Source organism: Daucus carota, chromosome 9, assembly GCF_001625215.2.
Source record: "Daucus carota subsp. sativus chromosome 9, DH1 v3.0, whole genome shotgun sequence".
NCBI classification, from domain to species: domain Eukaryota; kingdom Viridiplantae; phylum Streptophyta; class Magnoliopsida; order Apiales; family Apiaceae; genus Daucus; species Daucus carota.
In genome coordinates, this window is record NC_030389.2 from 33,562,704 (window position 1) to 33,579,461 (window position 16,758).

The 16,758-nt window shown below is 31.6% G+C and overlaps 2 protein-coding genes across 2 annotated transcripts; both read left to right on the forward strand.

Annotated features, from left to right (window-relative positions):
* The first annotated feature begins 591 nt into the window (after positions 1 to 591).
* LOC108203857 (uncharacterized) lies at positions 592 to 6,201 on the forward strand. Its single transcript, XM_064085389.1, has 12 exons — positions 592 to 600; positions 2,077 to 2,110; positions 2,210 to 2,263; positions 2,855 to 3,034; positions 3,130 to 3,371; positions 3,479 to 3,712; positions 3,801 to 4,161; positions 4,467 to 4,711; positions 4,912 to 5,115; positions 5,196 to 5,288; positions 5,370 to 5,486; positions 5,586 to 6,201. Exons 1-12 carry the CDS (start codon positions 592 to 594, stop codon positions 5,964 to 5,966), a joined length of 2,154 nt encoding a protein of 717 aa, XP_063941459.1. The 3' UTR covers positions 5,967 to 6,201.
* Positions 6,202 to 15,360: 9,159 nt separating this feature from the next.
* On the forward strand, positions 15,361 to 16,712 carry LOC108202413 (protein PLANT CADMIUM RESISTANCE 2). The gene is made up of 4 exons (XM_017370785.2): positions 15,361 to 15,606; positions 15,723 to 15,794; positions 15,983 to 16,195; positions 16,375 to 16,712. Exons 1-4 carry the CDS (start codon positions 15,483 to 15,485, stop codon positions 16,449 to 16,451), a joined length of 486 nt encoding a protein of 161 aa, XP_017226274.1. The 5' UTR covers positions 15,361 to 15,482; the 3' UTR covers positions 16,452 to 16,712.
* Positions 16,713 to 16,758: the final 46 nt, after the last annotated feature.

Here is a 16,758-nt window from a genome sequence, read left to right on the forward strand (position 1 = left end):
TTCGAAATATATAGAATTTTGCACATAATGAGAACAATCATATCACACACATATATAAAGACAGAATGAATAAAAATCTTTCTTAATACTTAGTCAAGAATAAACAATTGAATTAAGAGGAGAAGCACTGTGGGATCTATTGTCACGTCAGCAAAATGGATCCAGCAGTGGGGCTCACTGTCATGTCATCATTACGAGTCCATCAGTGGGGCCCGCTGCCACGTAAGCATGTAGGACTCACTGCTACGTCAGCAGAATGAGTCCGGCTGTGGGGCTCATTGTCACGTCAGCATGTGGAACCCACTGTCACGTCATCTAGGATGGTTCCAGAATTGTGTTTTGCAATGACTCTATTCCAACTTCAATGCAACATCAAAATACGATATTGCAATAAATCCTAATGCAACGGTAATGACTCATATAGTGCAACGACATTTGAGTGTTTTTGCAGAAGACTAAAAGGTAATGGTCTACTGCAATATTTTCCTTGCAACACTAAAAAAGTATTGCTTATTAGCACTTATTGTGTAGTATTTAAATCATATAATTTATAGTTGCTTTATGTGATCAAGTTATTATCCAGTTATACCGATGGCTTTGGTAAATGGAGTTGAAGGATTAGGTACAGGTTGGAAAACATCTGTGCGGAGCTACAATATAAGAGACATTGTTAAAATTATAACACTGTTGATAGTAAAGCATGACAAGAAGCAAATGAAACCATGATACAAATAGGTTGAAATCATTCTTGATGATTGCCCAAAAATATACTTATATTTATATGAGGGGAAAATTTTTTGTGTCTTCAAAAATAAAAGAGAGTCATCCTTTTATAAAAGCTAAAACTTATAACTCCGAGAATAACCAGAAGTCACTATTATTTCAAGGAGGTAATGAGTCTCCAAAACGTAAAGTCTCAAACTGAAGAGTTTAAAGATTTTTCTTTTAAAACAAACTTTAAGAAATAAAATTTATATTAATTCTAACATTCCCCCACCTGCAAAAAAAAAAATGATAGTTTCATGGGCAAAGAATAGTCGATTTCTTAAGCATCAATGTCTTGTGGACTTGAATTGATACCGGTGCATACATTCATGCCTCACAAGCATGTGAGGTAGAAAGTCTTTGAACCTTTCACGGTAGTTAGTGAAAACATATTTGCGCACTTAAACCTTTCTCAAATCAAAAGGTGATTTTGTAATTTATTTCACTACGCCATAAAAGGCCTATCGCAACGCGACCTTTGTAAATGTTGCTAAAAAATGTTACCTTAGCTACACTACTTTCACCCTTCCGCAACATAATATTTTTCATGTTAGCTTAGCCAAAAAGGGGATGTTGCCTTTGTTAGAAAGTGTTTAAGGGTGCAACATGGAGACAAATATGTTAGCTTAAGCTATTAAAAGGTGAAAATAATATTTTAACTTAAAATTAAAGAAAAAAGTAATTACTTGTATTAAAAATAAAAATAGAAGTTATGTAATAATATAAAATAAAAATATAAAAAATTATATAAAATATTAAATAATTTAATAGGTGAATGATTTTATTTTAAATAATAAATATATGTTTATTTATTTAAAAAGTAAAATAAAATGTAAACAAAAAAATAAAATATAAACTAAATATATGTATATATGTTTATTTGAACAAGCGGGCGTGGTTCCCGGTGAAATCAGACAAGCAGCGGGACTTTGTTTCACTAACACCCCGCCCCATTTTTTCACTTCCTTTTCCACTCACACTCAGTCATCTCTCTCATTTTCCACACAGTCCTCTCTCGCTCTTCACCCCCACATCTCGTCTCTCCCTCTCTCTTTTCACCCCCCACAGTCGCCTCTCTCTCTTTTCACCGTGTCTCTCTCGTCGCTCTGGTCTCTCTGGTCTCTCATCAGCACATCTCTCTCATCTCAGGTTTGGATTTCAAGTTAGGGCATGGTTTGAGGGCTCGATGCTTTGATACTCCTAACTAGGGGTTTCTCTCTTTAAATCAGGGCTTCATTTCTTTATTTTCTTCCATTTACAGGTCTTTCTTCTTTTAAACTACATCTAATCGTACTTTATCTTTGATTTCAGGTATTTTCAGCGGAGGCTTTGCATTTGGAATTAGGTATGGTGGCTTTGATTTAATTTTTTTCATCTGTATATAGTGGGGGCTGTTAATCTAACTCTATTTTCTATTTTCAGGGCTTCTTCGGTTGATTTTAAGGATTTCATTTAAAGGATTTAAAATTAGGGTTTCAGTTTAAAGATTTTGCTACAGGTATCTCCCTCTCTGCTTCAACATTTTTGAGTTTTTGGGTTTGTTTTTGTTGTTATTTGTTTTTATTAGGGAAGTTATCTGATTTTTGATTTTATTAGGGGTTTGGAATTGCATTTTATGAATTTTTGTTGTTTTCATTTTGTGGCATTTGTTATTTGTTGCATTTTGTAGTTAATATTTGTTACTAGTTAACATTTGATTGATATTTTGTGGTAAGTGTATGTGTCCAGGACTTGTTATTAAATATTTATGCTTGAAATAGGTTGTTCTGGTGACCAGTTATGACTCTGTTTTGTGGTTTCTATATGTATGCTCTGTTTATAGCTTAAAAAATTTGACAATTAAGAGTAGCTGGTGTTGATTCTCTGTTGAACATTTGTATATTTTTGTGCTCTGCTGCCATACATGTAAGATTCCATTGTAGATATTGTGAGCTAGTTGGTTAGATGCCATAACATATTATCTTGGCTCATAAACTCTATGTATACTCTATATATAACTTAAGGGAATTGCGATAAATTTCTATGTATGACTTACCTGATTAAAAGAATATTGTTGTTAATGATTTGTAACTTGTTTACATAGAGACAGGAAAGCTTTTTAAATGGAAGTTGGTAACTTGTGATTCTGATTTGTCATCATTAATTGAGAAAACTGGTGATGGTGAATACATTGATTTTTATGTGGACAACGTTATTGATAACGATGTCCAGCCTATTAAACAAATGCAGCCACATGTAGTGATAAGGCCAAGGCATAATCTACTTCAAGGTTTGCACTCTTTAATTGTGTTTTACATATTATTTAGGTGTCTTTTTATTTCAGCATATATATAACCTCTTTTGTTAAATTTAACCATTTTGTAGCTAAAAAACCTGTCAAACGTAAGTTTGTTACGGCTCATCAGCTACAACAGCAGCACAGGAACAAGAAGGCAAACCTAGGGATTCCGGACAAACTTCCAAAAGTGGGTACTCGCAAGTCTCCAAGACTAGACAAGCTTGAAAATTACAATGAGGCCACCAGTAAGTCGGCAAGTGCGAGGAGGAAGTTGGATTTGCAAAATCCACCACACGAGGATGAAACCATGGGAGAGAATGTTACTGAGGTTAACAAAGACATCTTCATGAATTTTGTTGAATATTACTTTTTTCTGTTAAATGGGTGCACATGCATATTTTGTTGAATATTACTCATTTTTATGGTCTTGTGCAGGGTACAAACCTACCTCCTCCCCCACCCTTGACAGAGTATGAAGTTCAGAGAGCTATAAGGATCCAAAAGAATAATGAAGTTTATTATGCTCTGAATTTACCTGTGCTATCAGCTGGACTTAAAAAAGCTGAATCGAAGGACAAACAAAAAGAAAAGATGCGGGATGGGAGTGAAGATTATGATCCAGCACAGGATGATGGTAGCGATGCTGCTGGATCAGTGTCTCCACCAAAGGTCTGTATTTTTTAGAGTCGAATTTTATGGTTTCAAGCATTATAATTATAAATTAATTATTTGGGATATATGCCCCTGTATTTTGCAGGGAAAGAAGAAAGAAAGTAAAAAAAAGCTTGTCATGGGACGTGGACCAACAACACGTTCTCGAGCCAATGTTGGAAGCAAGACAACTGAGGATGGAAGCGATAAGGAACCGACGCATCATTCGGTACAACCAACAACAGTTGCAAATCCATTAATTGAGATACCCCAAGCAAATGATGGAAATGGTTCAATGACTGCTTTTTTGGCTCTCCGGAAACGCCAACAAGAGGAAGCTAAAAAGGAAAAAGAAGAAAAAGAAAAGCTCGAAAAAGAAAGAGTTGAAAAGAAAAAAGCTCTTGCAGATGCAAGTAAAAAGGTTGTTCAAGAATCTATGCCTGAAATAGAAGAGGGCGATGAAGAAGGTAAGCAATTCCTATTTTATTTTATTTCTCGATATAAGTTTTTCAAGTTTGAGTACATTTCTTTGTTGAATGATAGGAGATACAAGAAACACATTGCTTATTCATGATCTCAGTATGATAAATTATGGAATTTTTTTTAAAAATATTCTTTAATATCTCTAGTTAAACATGATAACTGTTATAATTCAACTTAGAGTAGTTAAAATTAAAGATCCCCATTTTGAATTTTTTCAACAGCTTATAACTCTTATTAGCTCTACTTAAACATGATAACTCTTATAATACATCTGCTGAAATTTGATTAGAAGTTGTAGTTCCATACCGCCCAAGAGGAAAGACAAGAATGGATAAAGTTCATACAAGAAGTTTTGAGCAGAGAATTGTGATTGGGATGAATGAGCTGGGCCAACCCATAACAGAAAATGACAAGGTACTCTCTGAGCTGAGTAGCTTTTTGGGAACACTGGCCAAGCGATGTGTGCCATTGACTTATGTAACTTGGCGCAAAGTTCCTAAAAATTTGAAGGAAACTATGTGGAATTATGTCAAGGTAATTATTGTTGAATATATCAATATTTTCTTGTTCTTTTTATTAGTAATGCATAATTCAAAGCAGTATGAATTAGGAACATCAATTAGTTAATTTTCATTTTGATTGGCTTATAGAAATGTTAGGTGATGATAAATTTAATTAGAGAATGTGAATTATATGAGTAGTTCGATAAAGTAATTCTTATTAATATTTGCAAGGCCCGCTATATTATTCCCGATGAACTGGAAAGTTGGGCAATTGAGACAATTCATGCATCCTGGAGGGGGTATAAGTGTCGAACTAAGGCAGCGCATTATACAGCTTTTGAAACTGATGAAATTAGGCTACAAAATAGGCCTGATGATATTCCACTTGAGAGGTTCAAATTGCTGTTGGAATATTGGAATGATGAAAGTATTCAGGTATACTTGTGATTTTAGGCACTAAATATTGTCTTGGGAACATAGTATAAGTTGCTCAACTTTCGTTTAATTTTTTGTAGGATAAAGCCAGGAAAAATTCAAATAGCCGCAAGTCATATACCGAGACTCACACTCTTGGTCCTAAAAGTATCGCACAGCTTCGACACAAAATGGTATATGGTCATCTAATTTAAATTAATGATTTCTGGCTTTCTTGTTCGATAATTTATGTCTCGTATAATCTATTTTTGTAGAAAAAGAATGCCCCAGATGAGTCTGAACCATGTGATGCAGAGGTTTTTGTGAAAACTCGGACTCGTGATGCAGGACGCAAGTACAAGACCAGTACTAAAACAATGAAAAAGAAAATTGTAAGTATTTAACTTAATCAGTTACACATAATATTTGCCCTTTCAGTTTTCTCTGTTTTGCATTTGCTCGTTTATGTTCATGTTATTGTACTTTTGTAGGATAAAATTAACAAAAAAATCAATTCCGGGGAGGCTGCTGATGAAATGCTTTTGGATAAAGAGCATGGCCCGACTTGGCTCTTAGGGAGATGCAAGAAGCCGCAAAAACTATCAGCTGCTGCTCCAACGGATACATATGTCAAAGAATTGACAACAAAAATTAAGGAAAGCCTTGCTGCTGAAGTCGAGAAAAAAGTGAAGAAAATCCAAGAAGAGGTAGATGAGCAGGTAAACAGGAAGGTGCAACAAAATTTGGCATCGGTCCTTAAAAAACTTGGTGAAGCAAACCCCAACATCACAATTGATGTTACAGAGCTGTGTGCACATGTGGCCAGTGACAATGACGATGGCACACCAATGACTAAAGGCACCAGCTTCTAGTTTGCTAATAGTATGGTTGTTTAGACTTTGGTTCTTTGAAGTTATTTTGACTAGCTAATAGTATGGGGTTATATATCTAGACTTTTTGTTATTAAACTGTTAGTTTGCTGGTAGTTGGTCGATTCTGGATATTATGTTGGTTTAGCTGTGGATTTGATGTTGGAGTAAATTGGATTTGATGTTGGTTTTTGTATGTTTACAATGGTTTGTTGAAATGATGGACAAATTTTGGGAAGTATTGTATTTTAACAGTAGAATTGCAAAATTTTTTGGATAAAATGTTGCAGTAGCCTATTTAAATGTTGCAAAACTTGTATTTCAAAACTGTTGCAGTATAGGAAAAATATGTTGCCAATTTAGCTGCTGCCACCTGGCAACTTGATGGCCCCCACGTGGGCCCCACAGTGGGCCCCACTTTTTAAAAAAAATAAAATTACTCTAAGGTAACATAATTTTTTGTTGGAGTAGGAGAATAAAATGTTAGATTAAACACTCTTTGCTAACATATCTCGGTTGTTGCTGTAGGCAAACGATATGTTGCCTTAGACCCCCTAAGGCAACGGCAAAAATCCTATCATAAAATAAATGTTGCCTTAGCCCTTTTATGGGCCTTTAGCAACATATTGACCCCATTCTGCAACAATTTTTTTATGTTAGATAAGGCCTTTTATGGTGTAGTGTTTATTTTTTTTAAAGTGCCCCCACATTGTACCTGAATTTTCGTGAACGCTCTAGAGGTCCGAAGGACTCTCATAGGAGGTTGGGCATAACCCCACATTCGCATAGGTAAAAATTCATCAGGTTTGTATTGTCGCAAACCACCTCTTACGAGACTATGAACTTATTAAAAGCATTAGCTCATCCTAATACATATGACAATAATAAAAATACTAGAAATATTAAGGGAAGAAACTTTATACTTTCATATTTGGATCTCAACAAGAGTATCAATACTTTCAAGTGACATTGAAAGGTTTCCATCACTAACTGTGATGATCGCTTATAATTAACTACAACAGTGTAGCCCAAAACGAATAATTCACCAAGAGTCATCCGTCTACAACAGTAAAAAAAATAATAAGAAACAAACTATTCAGGACAATTAATTTTAACACCAAATTTGGCACCAAATAACAATTGCATAAAATTATAACTAGCACACCTTAATCACAACTTTGTTAAACATGAGAGAAAAGAGTCTAAAGAATTATAGTTCACTATGTTGACAATGCTTATGTCATATATATATATATATATATATATATATAGGCTCATGATCAAATAGAAACCAATCTTAAAATAAAAACTAAAAACCACTATTCAAACTCCTTAAATTACTAAAGACACTCACTTACACTTAATTATAACCCAGCAGTAACCCCCACCCAGATCTGCCCCCGTTCTTTCTCCTCTTTCCACCTTCTCTCTTTCATCAACCCCACTTCATCTCCCTCTTCTCCTTCAACCTCTACTATCACATCTATGCCCACACGCTCCTACCAACACTGTCACTCATGTCATTATTTCCGATTTCACCATCATCACCACCACCTCTACCACCTGCTCTTGATATTTTTACAAAAATCGCTGGTATTCTGATATACCATTTAGTGATATCATCTATACAATTTAGTGATATCCACTTTAGAAAGTAGTGATATCCTCTGTAGAATTTAGTGATATTCGTAAAAAAACTCCAGAACTTGATGCAAACCTTCAGATGTGTTTTTGTTTGTTGATTCTGGTGGTGATGGCGGTGGTGGGGAAGAAGGTGGTGGAGATGGAGGGGGCGAGGGCATGGAGGATGCAGGGGTGGGGGTTGAGATGGTGGAGGTGGAGGTCGAGATGGAGTTATGGCGGAGGTAGGACCTGAGATAGCGCGCGAAGGTGAAGATGTTGGTGGTAGAAGTGTCGAGGTGGAGGTGATGATGACAAAGGTCGAGATGAATGTGGTGGAAGAGGTGGAGGTGGGTGGACGTTAGTGGTAGAGACGGTGGAGGAGGAATGGAGGGATAATGGACGTGAACGGGGTGGCAGTGGGCGACAAATGTGGAGGGAGCGGCGGAAATGGTGTTGCCGGAAGTGGAGGCTTAGCCGGAGAAGATGGAGGTGAAGGTGGGGTTGTTAAAAGATTTAGTGATATTGTGTTTAGAATTTAGTGATATTACAGCTAAGTTTTTAGTTTGTAGAATAAGAGGGTTTGTATTGGAGTAGTACTCTATATATATATATATATATATATATATATATATAGAGAGAGAGAGAGAGAGAGAGTCTTACTCCAATAGAAACCTCCTTATTCTAGAAACTAAAAACCAAGCTAGAATCACTAAATCTTAAAGCAAATACCACTAAATTCTTAAACAACCCCATCTCCACCTCACCAAACCCACCTCCATCTTCACCAACCCCACCTCCACATCCGCCACTGCCACCACCTCCGTCGTCACCTTCTCCATAACCACCACCACCTCTATGCTGCCCGCCCCCTCCATAACCACCACCTCCATCTCCACCTCTATTATTTCTCTAACAATACAATCTCCACCTCCATCTTCACCAGCCTCATCTTGGTCGCTGCTTCAACCCCGTTCATACTTCTTTCTCCATCTCGCCTCAATTTCAAAACACAATGGAGCCGCCACTATTCCGGCAACGCTCCAACCCCTGCTTCAAGCCGCCCAGACCTCCGCTACAATCATCCTTCCTCCATCTCCACCTTCACCTCCACCATTTCCACCACCGTCACCACCATCTGAATCGAAAACGTGCACAGATCTGGAGATTTTGAGCAGTTTCCGGAACATATATGGAAATTCTGGGTAGTTTCTGCAAGTTTTCACTAATTCGTGCAACACAGATCACTATTCACCAAATCCTAGAGAGAATATTACTAAATTGTACTGAGAATATCACTAACTTGTATTGGTTTCTAGTTTTTATTTTAAAAGTGGTTTCTATTTGATCATGAGCCTATATATATATATATATATATATATATATATATATATAGGGAGAAGTTCAAAAGAGACCGGGGAGTAGCGGGAGACCTGAGAGACCATGATCTCTACCATTGATTCTCTTTTGATCTTGTGGTCTATATGTTATACATACATACTGGTATTCTTCCTTGTTTAAACTCTAGGGGTAGTATATTATATTTTAAAAATACGCATTATGCATACATTAATCATACGATTTTGTTAATTGTACTTCCATAATTATGCGGATTAATTACCATTAAAATCACAGAATCAGTTCTTTATAATATATTATTCAAATTGTTTCCATGTATGTAAAGATTTTAGAATAACTACCATTAATGATACATATTTCATTAATCATACCTTTTTTAAATAGATTGTATGAAGATTTGGGTGCACTTTTAACATAAATTAAAAAATTTACAATTAATATATTACTATAAATTACATTATGCAATTTATCACAGATTCGTTGGAATATGTTATGGATATTTTTACAAAAATTAACAGATTCTAGTAAATATTTTATGAAATCTTACAAAATCATTTAAAAAGATTACTTAAGAGAATCTTTATAAAGATCGTAATAAAGATTATTTTAAAGATCGAATTAAAAATTATTTTAAAGATCAAAGTAAAGATAATGATAAAGATTCTTTAAGATGATCGTGGTATTATTAAAATGTACATATCGGATAATTTTTACAAGATTCTTTAAGATGATCGTGATATTATTAAAATGTACATATCGGATTCTTTAATATCGTGAATCTTATTTTCACAAGAATCTTTAAGTTGTTCCTTAGACACCTTAAATACAATTCTGATATATTTTAATTCAAAATATTCATTTTAATTCTTCATATATAATATGTGTTTATCGGATAATTTTTAAATATAATTTCACCAAATATTATAAAAATATTTTTTTTATTAAACTAAAATAAGATTCCAATTTATACTAAACATTTTGATGTAAAATTTACAATTTTTTTTTGGATGTTTACAAACTCTATATCAAACATTTTTAAGAACTTATGAGACTCAGTAATAGAATATATTTATTAAATTACTCGCCAGAATCTTAATATTATATATCAATCATTTTTAAGTGTTCTCACATGTTTAATCACATCATAAATAAATTCTATTAAACATGGTCCAACATATTTAATCATGTTTTGCCAACTATGTAGTAGCGATTGTTTTATTAAGATTCTCTTAAGTGTTTATTAGCAAAAAACACTTAAGATTACAATATACTTAATCATGTTTCGGCAACTATGTAGTAGTGAATGTTTTATTAAGATTCTCTCAAGTGTTTATTAGCAAAAAACACTTAAGATTACAATATATTAAGAGAATATTAAGAGAATCTTAATAAACACTTAAGAGAATATTAAAATTATATTCTCTACTTGAGAGAATCTTAAGTACTACCTAGTGTTTTTTGCTAATAAACACTTGAGAGAATCTTAATAAAACATTCACTACTACATAGTTGCCGAAACATGATTAAGTATATTGTAATCTTAAGTGTTTTTTGCTAATAAACACTTAAGGGAATCTTAATAAAACATTCCCTACTACATAGTTGGCAAAACATGATTAAATATGTTGGACCATGTTTAATAGAATTTATTTATGATGTGATTAAACATGTGAGAACACTTAAAAATGATTGATATATAATATTAAGATTCTCGCGAGTAATTTAATAAATATATTCTATTACTGAGTCTCGTAAGTTCATAAAAATGTTTGATATAGAGTTTGTAAACATCCAAAAAAAATTGTAAATTTTACATCAAAATGTTTAGTATAAATTTATTGGAATCTTATTTTAGTTTAATAAAAAAAATATTTTTATAATATTTGGTGAAATTATATTTAAAAATTATCCGATAAACACATATTATATATGAAGAATTATAATGAATATTTTGAAAGAAAATATATCAGAAGTATATTTAAGGTGTCTAAGGAACACCTTAAAGAATCTTGTGAAAATAAGATTCACGATATTAAAGAAACCGATATGTACATTTTAATAATATCACGATCATCTTAAGGAATTATGTAAAATTATTCGATATGTACATTTTAATAATACCACGATCATCTTAAAGAATCTTTATCATTATCTTTGCTTTGATCTTTAAAATAATTTTTAATACGATCTTTAAAATAATCTTTATTACGATCTTTATAAAGATTCTCTTAAGTAATCTTTTTAAATGATTTTGTAAGATTTCATAAAATATTTACTAGAATCTGTTAATATTTGTAAAAATATCCATAACATATTCCAACGAATCTGTGATAAATTGCATAATGTAATTTATAGTAATATACTAATTGTTAATATTTTAATTTATGTTAATAGTGCACCCAAATCTTCATACAATCTATTTAAAAAAGGTATGATTAATGCAAAATATGTGTCATTAATGGTAGTTATTCTAAGATCTTGACATACATGGAAACAATTTAAATAGTATATTATAAAGAACTGTAACTGCGATTTTGATGGTAATTAATCCGCATAATTATGGAAGTACAATTAACAAAATCGTATGATTAATGTATGCATAATGCGTATTTTTAAAATATAATATACTACCCTTAGAGTTTAAACAAGGAAGAATACCAGTATGTATGTATAGCATATAGACCACAAGATCAAAAGAGAATCAATGGTAAAGATCATGGTCTCTCAGGTCTCTCGCTACTCCCCGGTCTCTTTTGAACCTCTCCCTATATATATATATGACTGGTTAACGAAACACCTAATAAAAATTTAATGAGAAATTTTTATATAATAAATGTTCTGCTAAGTTTTTTTAGTGAATTTAGTTACTCTTTCTTTACTAAGTGTCAAATATAATTTATTATATATAATATTTTTAAAGAATCTCAATTTGAATTAAAGAGATCATATAATAAAATTTATTAAGATCGCTAACATATTTTGTTACAGAGATTCACAAGGTGTTTTATTAAAATTTAATATATTTATTTTTGTTTTAACAACTGTTCTACTAAAATTTACTATAATTTTTTAGTCAATTAAATGTTCTACTAAGTATTTATAAAAGTGCTCTATTACATATTACTATATTTACTAAAATAGATTTGGTTAAAATATAAGAATACAAAAAATTCCGCAAAAATATGTAATTAATAGTTCAACAAAAAAATTGAGGTGAGTTCTCTAAAAAATATTATTCTATTAAGTGTTATAATGTACATTTTTAATGACCTAACAAAAATTTCAATGTGCCATGGTTTTAGTATTATTCTGGTAAGTGTTCTACTAATTTTTAATGATTTAATAAGATCAACATAATTTAATCATTATCATGTTTGGTACATAAACTGATCGACAATATAGTATTGCGTAAATATATTCTTTCCAAATCTGAAAATATAATTCAATCTCAAAAATAAGAGCACAATATCTCATTTCCAAATATAAAAAGATTATTCAATCTCTACATAAATGCATAATATATCCCTTCCGAATCTGAAAAGAACATTAAATCTCTACATAAAAGACATATTAATATCTTCCATAAATAAACAGATTATAGAGATTTGAGAATATAAAAATTTCCTCCATTAATAGAAATAATTACTGTATTGCCATTGTGAGATGTATTCAAGATTGTATAAAAATACAATTAACGGATGGTCTAGATGGAGTCTCTTGGGTCTCTCAATACGAAGAGTCTCCCTGGAACTCGACCCATATATATATATATATATAGAGAGAGAGAGAGATAAGTTCTATGGAGTACAAAAAAAAATTGGAGTATTGGAGTACAAAGTTTGATAAAATGTAATCTAGTCATCTAAATTTCAATTTTTTTTGTCCAATAATATTTGTAAATATTTGACAACCTGCACATTATATGTTCTGCAACATAAACATCATGATCAAATGGTAGAATAATTACTTTTATAAATCATAGGACTGTATGTTCTGCAATATAACTAATAAGCAGAACAATAATCTTAATACTTGTTAAGGTTGAAAGATATTAATGATTAATTGACAATTATGTGCAAGACAACTTATAAATGATAGATTATATCAAAATTTGGATGATCAAAGATATTATATAGGATCAAACTAAAAAATTATGATTTGTACTCCAATACTCCAATGTTTTTATGTACTCCATAGAACTTAACTATATATATATATATATATATATATATATATATATATATATATATATATATATATATATATATATATATATCACCTTATTGCAAAACGCAACCCACTGGATTTCCGAAAAATCACTTTTAGGCATATATGTTATATAATTGCAATTTGCACCCTGTTGGTTCGTTTGGCGCGTCACTTTGCACCCCTTCCGTTAATTTTGACTGTTAAGGTTAAAAGTCTTGGGAGTAGTTTGAGAAATTTAAAAAAAAAAAAAAATTTAACCAGATTTTATTTAATTTTTTGACTTTTTAAACGATATTTTTTGAAAAATCTTAAAAAAAGAAATTTGTAGATAACGAAAAGATCCTTTTAAAACAATAAAATTCAAAATTATTGAAATCTTTTTTGTAATTGTTTAATAAATTACAAAAAAATGATATCTTGTAGAAATTCGTAATAAATTCAATCAATTTCAGATTTTGAATTTTTGAAAAATATAATTATGTAATTCTAATTTAATAATGAAGGCTTTGTTTGACATCTCTTAAATTAGAATAATTCTTTGTGCTATCAGTACTTATCAAGACGAGGTCATAACGTTATTTTCTCTATCATCAAAGGATATACAAATAAACTTATAATTGTCAAAAAATATAATAATATACACACTTGTTCTTTTTTTAAAAAAAAAACATATACAAAGACTCGTTCTTATTTGTCATCGATCTCCATCTTCCACACTCAAACCTTAAAAAAATAGGTCATATGGGTAACTTGTTTGTATCGTCAACTTTCAAGAAATGCAACACATTTGGCTGTATTTGTTGTAAATTATCATCGAAATTAAGTTCAACCGGTTATTATTCTATATCAAATCAAAACAGCGCATTGAAAACAATAAATATGCAAAATTTTAAAATGGTAGGAAGTTTACAACACTTTGCACGTGAAAACAATATGATGGGGGTGTTTGGCACTACCTATCAGTCAGATTGTTGGTTTTATAAATTAGAAATATTTATTCATATCGTTTGCTTAAAAAGTTAAGAACTACTTAACCAGCAGAGAATGTTAGTTTTGTTTCATGACTTCTACTTCTTTCTCATTTATAAGTCTTAACTTGTTTATAACTTCTATTTCATTTTTTTACTTTAATCAAGAAATTCTTTATTTTAATCAAAAAAAATATTTATTTTAAGCTCATCCAAATAACCCCGATATTTATAACTGTAAGATTGGGTCATCTCCATGATCACACATTAACAATTATTTTTTATCTAGTTGGAAAATTTTGATTAGTAGATATGTACATGTAGGAGAACATTATTATTAACGAGACGAGAATTTATAAAAATTCTCATTTAAATAAAAAGTAGTTGTCAGTGTCACTAGAAAATTTATTTAAAATTTCCATCTTTTAGAGCATCTTCAATAGTACTCTTAAATCACTCTTTAAAATATAATATAATATGTGACTCTTAGTGAGTTAAGACATTGAAAAAGAGGACAACTCCGATGCTCTTATTTATATTTGCTCCTTATTCATATTTTATGTAAATAAATAGGATGGAAAAGTAAAAAGATGGAAAGATGTGAGTTAAAGTTGGAGGGAATCTAATATTATATTTATAAATAAAATATTAAGAGCTACTAGATACTCTTTAAAATAAAAGTGAGATGATGACCTATTAAATTTTTAAAGAACTCTTAGGAACTCATGGAGCTCTAATTTTTATCTTGCTCTCTAAATTTTAAATAAAATCATGTTTAAAGAATCTTGTAGATGCTCTTACTCATGAATCGGATCTTCTTCGATGGTTGACTCAGAGGATAAGAGCCTCTTTCTTTGAGCTTTAAATCCCTCATTTATTGTTGTTTCTAATTTCAAAATGAAAAATATATATGTAGTTTCTCAAAAAATCATTTGTGTAATAAATTAAAAAGTGACTTTAAAACATAATTCAAAGACTAACTTAAAAATTGTGGCAAAAAGAAAAAGACAAACTTTTTTTTTTTGAAAGCAGAAAAAGACAAACTTAAAATTAGAAGTTAATTTTAGTGATTTAACTTTTAAAACAAAATTAGATAAAAGTTACTCATAAGCACAATTTACCCATAACTCAATTTTGTTATTACTACCATATTTTAATAATCTATAAATTATTAATAAATCAGACACACATCTTAGTGGCTTAAATTACAGTACTGGAGTAACTTATAATTTTAAGCTCAAACTGCTCAATGGAACAAGCACTATAAATACGCGTATCCAACTCGTCATATTCAACAACACTACTGCATCTTATTAGTATAACATCAATCTAGCTAGTTTGCATCTAGAAAATACTATTCAACATGAATCCTGCTTCAAACCCGGATGCTTATGGAAAACCAAGTGGTCACCAAGCTCAGCACTCGTCGAATGCTCCTACCTCCTGGTCCACCGGCCTTTTCGACTGCTTCTCCGATGTTCCCAACTGTACTTCCATTTATCACTCCTTAAATTTTATCCCTTACACTTTGTTGACGTTGTTTAAGAATGACTATGAATTCAGTTCATGATAGAAAAATTTGTCTTTGGTTTTTTTTTTCCAGGTTGTCTAACATTTTGGTGCCCCTGTGTTACTTTTGGACAAGTTGCGGATATCGTAGATAAGGGAACATCTAGTAAGTTTATAAATAAATAAACAACTTCGTGCTCTATGAAAAACACGTTTTATGATTAAAAAAAAAAAATTGAAATGATTATCCTGTGCGTTTTTTAAAGTGCAGAACAATTGTTTACAGTAGAAGTACTCCCAATTTTATTACATAAACTGCAGATTTCATTTTTGAATTGATTTTATGAATTTCAGCTTGCACTACGACTGGAGCTCTGTATGCACTTCTAGTGTTTGTAACAGGGTGTGGATGCTGTTATTCATGCTTTTATCGTACTAAGATGCGAAACCAGTACATGTTGACCGAAAGCCCTTGTCCGGATTTCCTAGTCCATTGTTGTTGCGAGTCATGTGCGTTGTGTCAAGAACACCGTGAGCTTCGCCTCCGTGGTTTTGACATGTCTCTTGGTAAGCTTTTCAAGTACAATCTAAGCCTTTTTACACAAATTTAGGTTGTGTTCAATTGGATAGAATGGAATGACGGGAGAATGGACAAGTTTTGAATGCAGCCTTATAGTTATTCGTTATGTTATACCTATTAGTTTAAGTTATCTGTACTAAAGATGGTGTATACATAATTTGTTTAGGCTGGGAAGGGAACATGGAAAAACAAAACCGCGGAGTGGCGATGGCACCAAAATTTGAAGGAGGAATGAACAGATGAAGCTAGAAAAGCCAATTAATTGTCTGCAAACTTCATATTTATGCTTGATTTCTGTATATTGGTACATACAACAAACACCTTTGTTGTATTCTATTTCTTTTTTCAGAGAGTGTGATATATTTTCGTATATTTACACATTTGTAAAACTTCATTATCTATGCTTGATTTCTGTAATTTCTGTATGTGGATTGTACAATAAACACCATTGTTTGTATCCTTCTTCCTTTTCTTTTGTATTAGAGTGGAGGTGATTTTACCAGAGATTCAGAATTTAGTCACTATGTTAATGTTATTTCTAGATTTTATG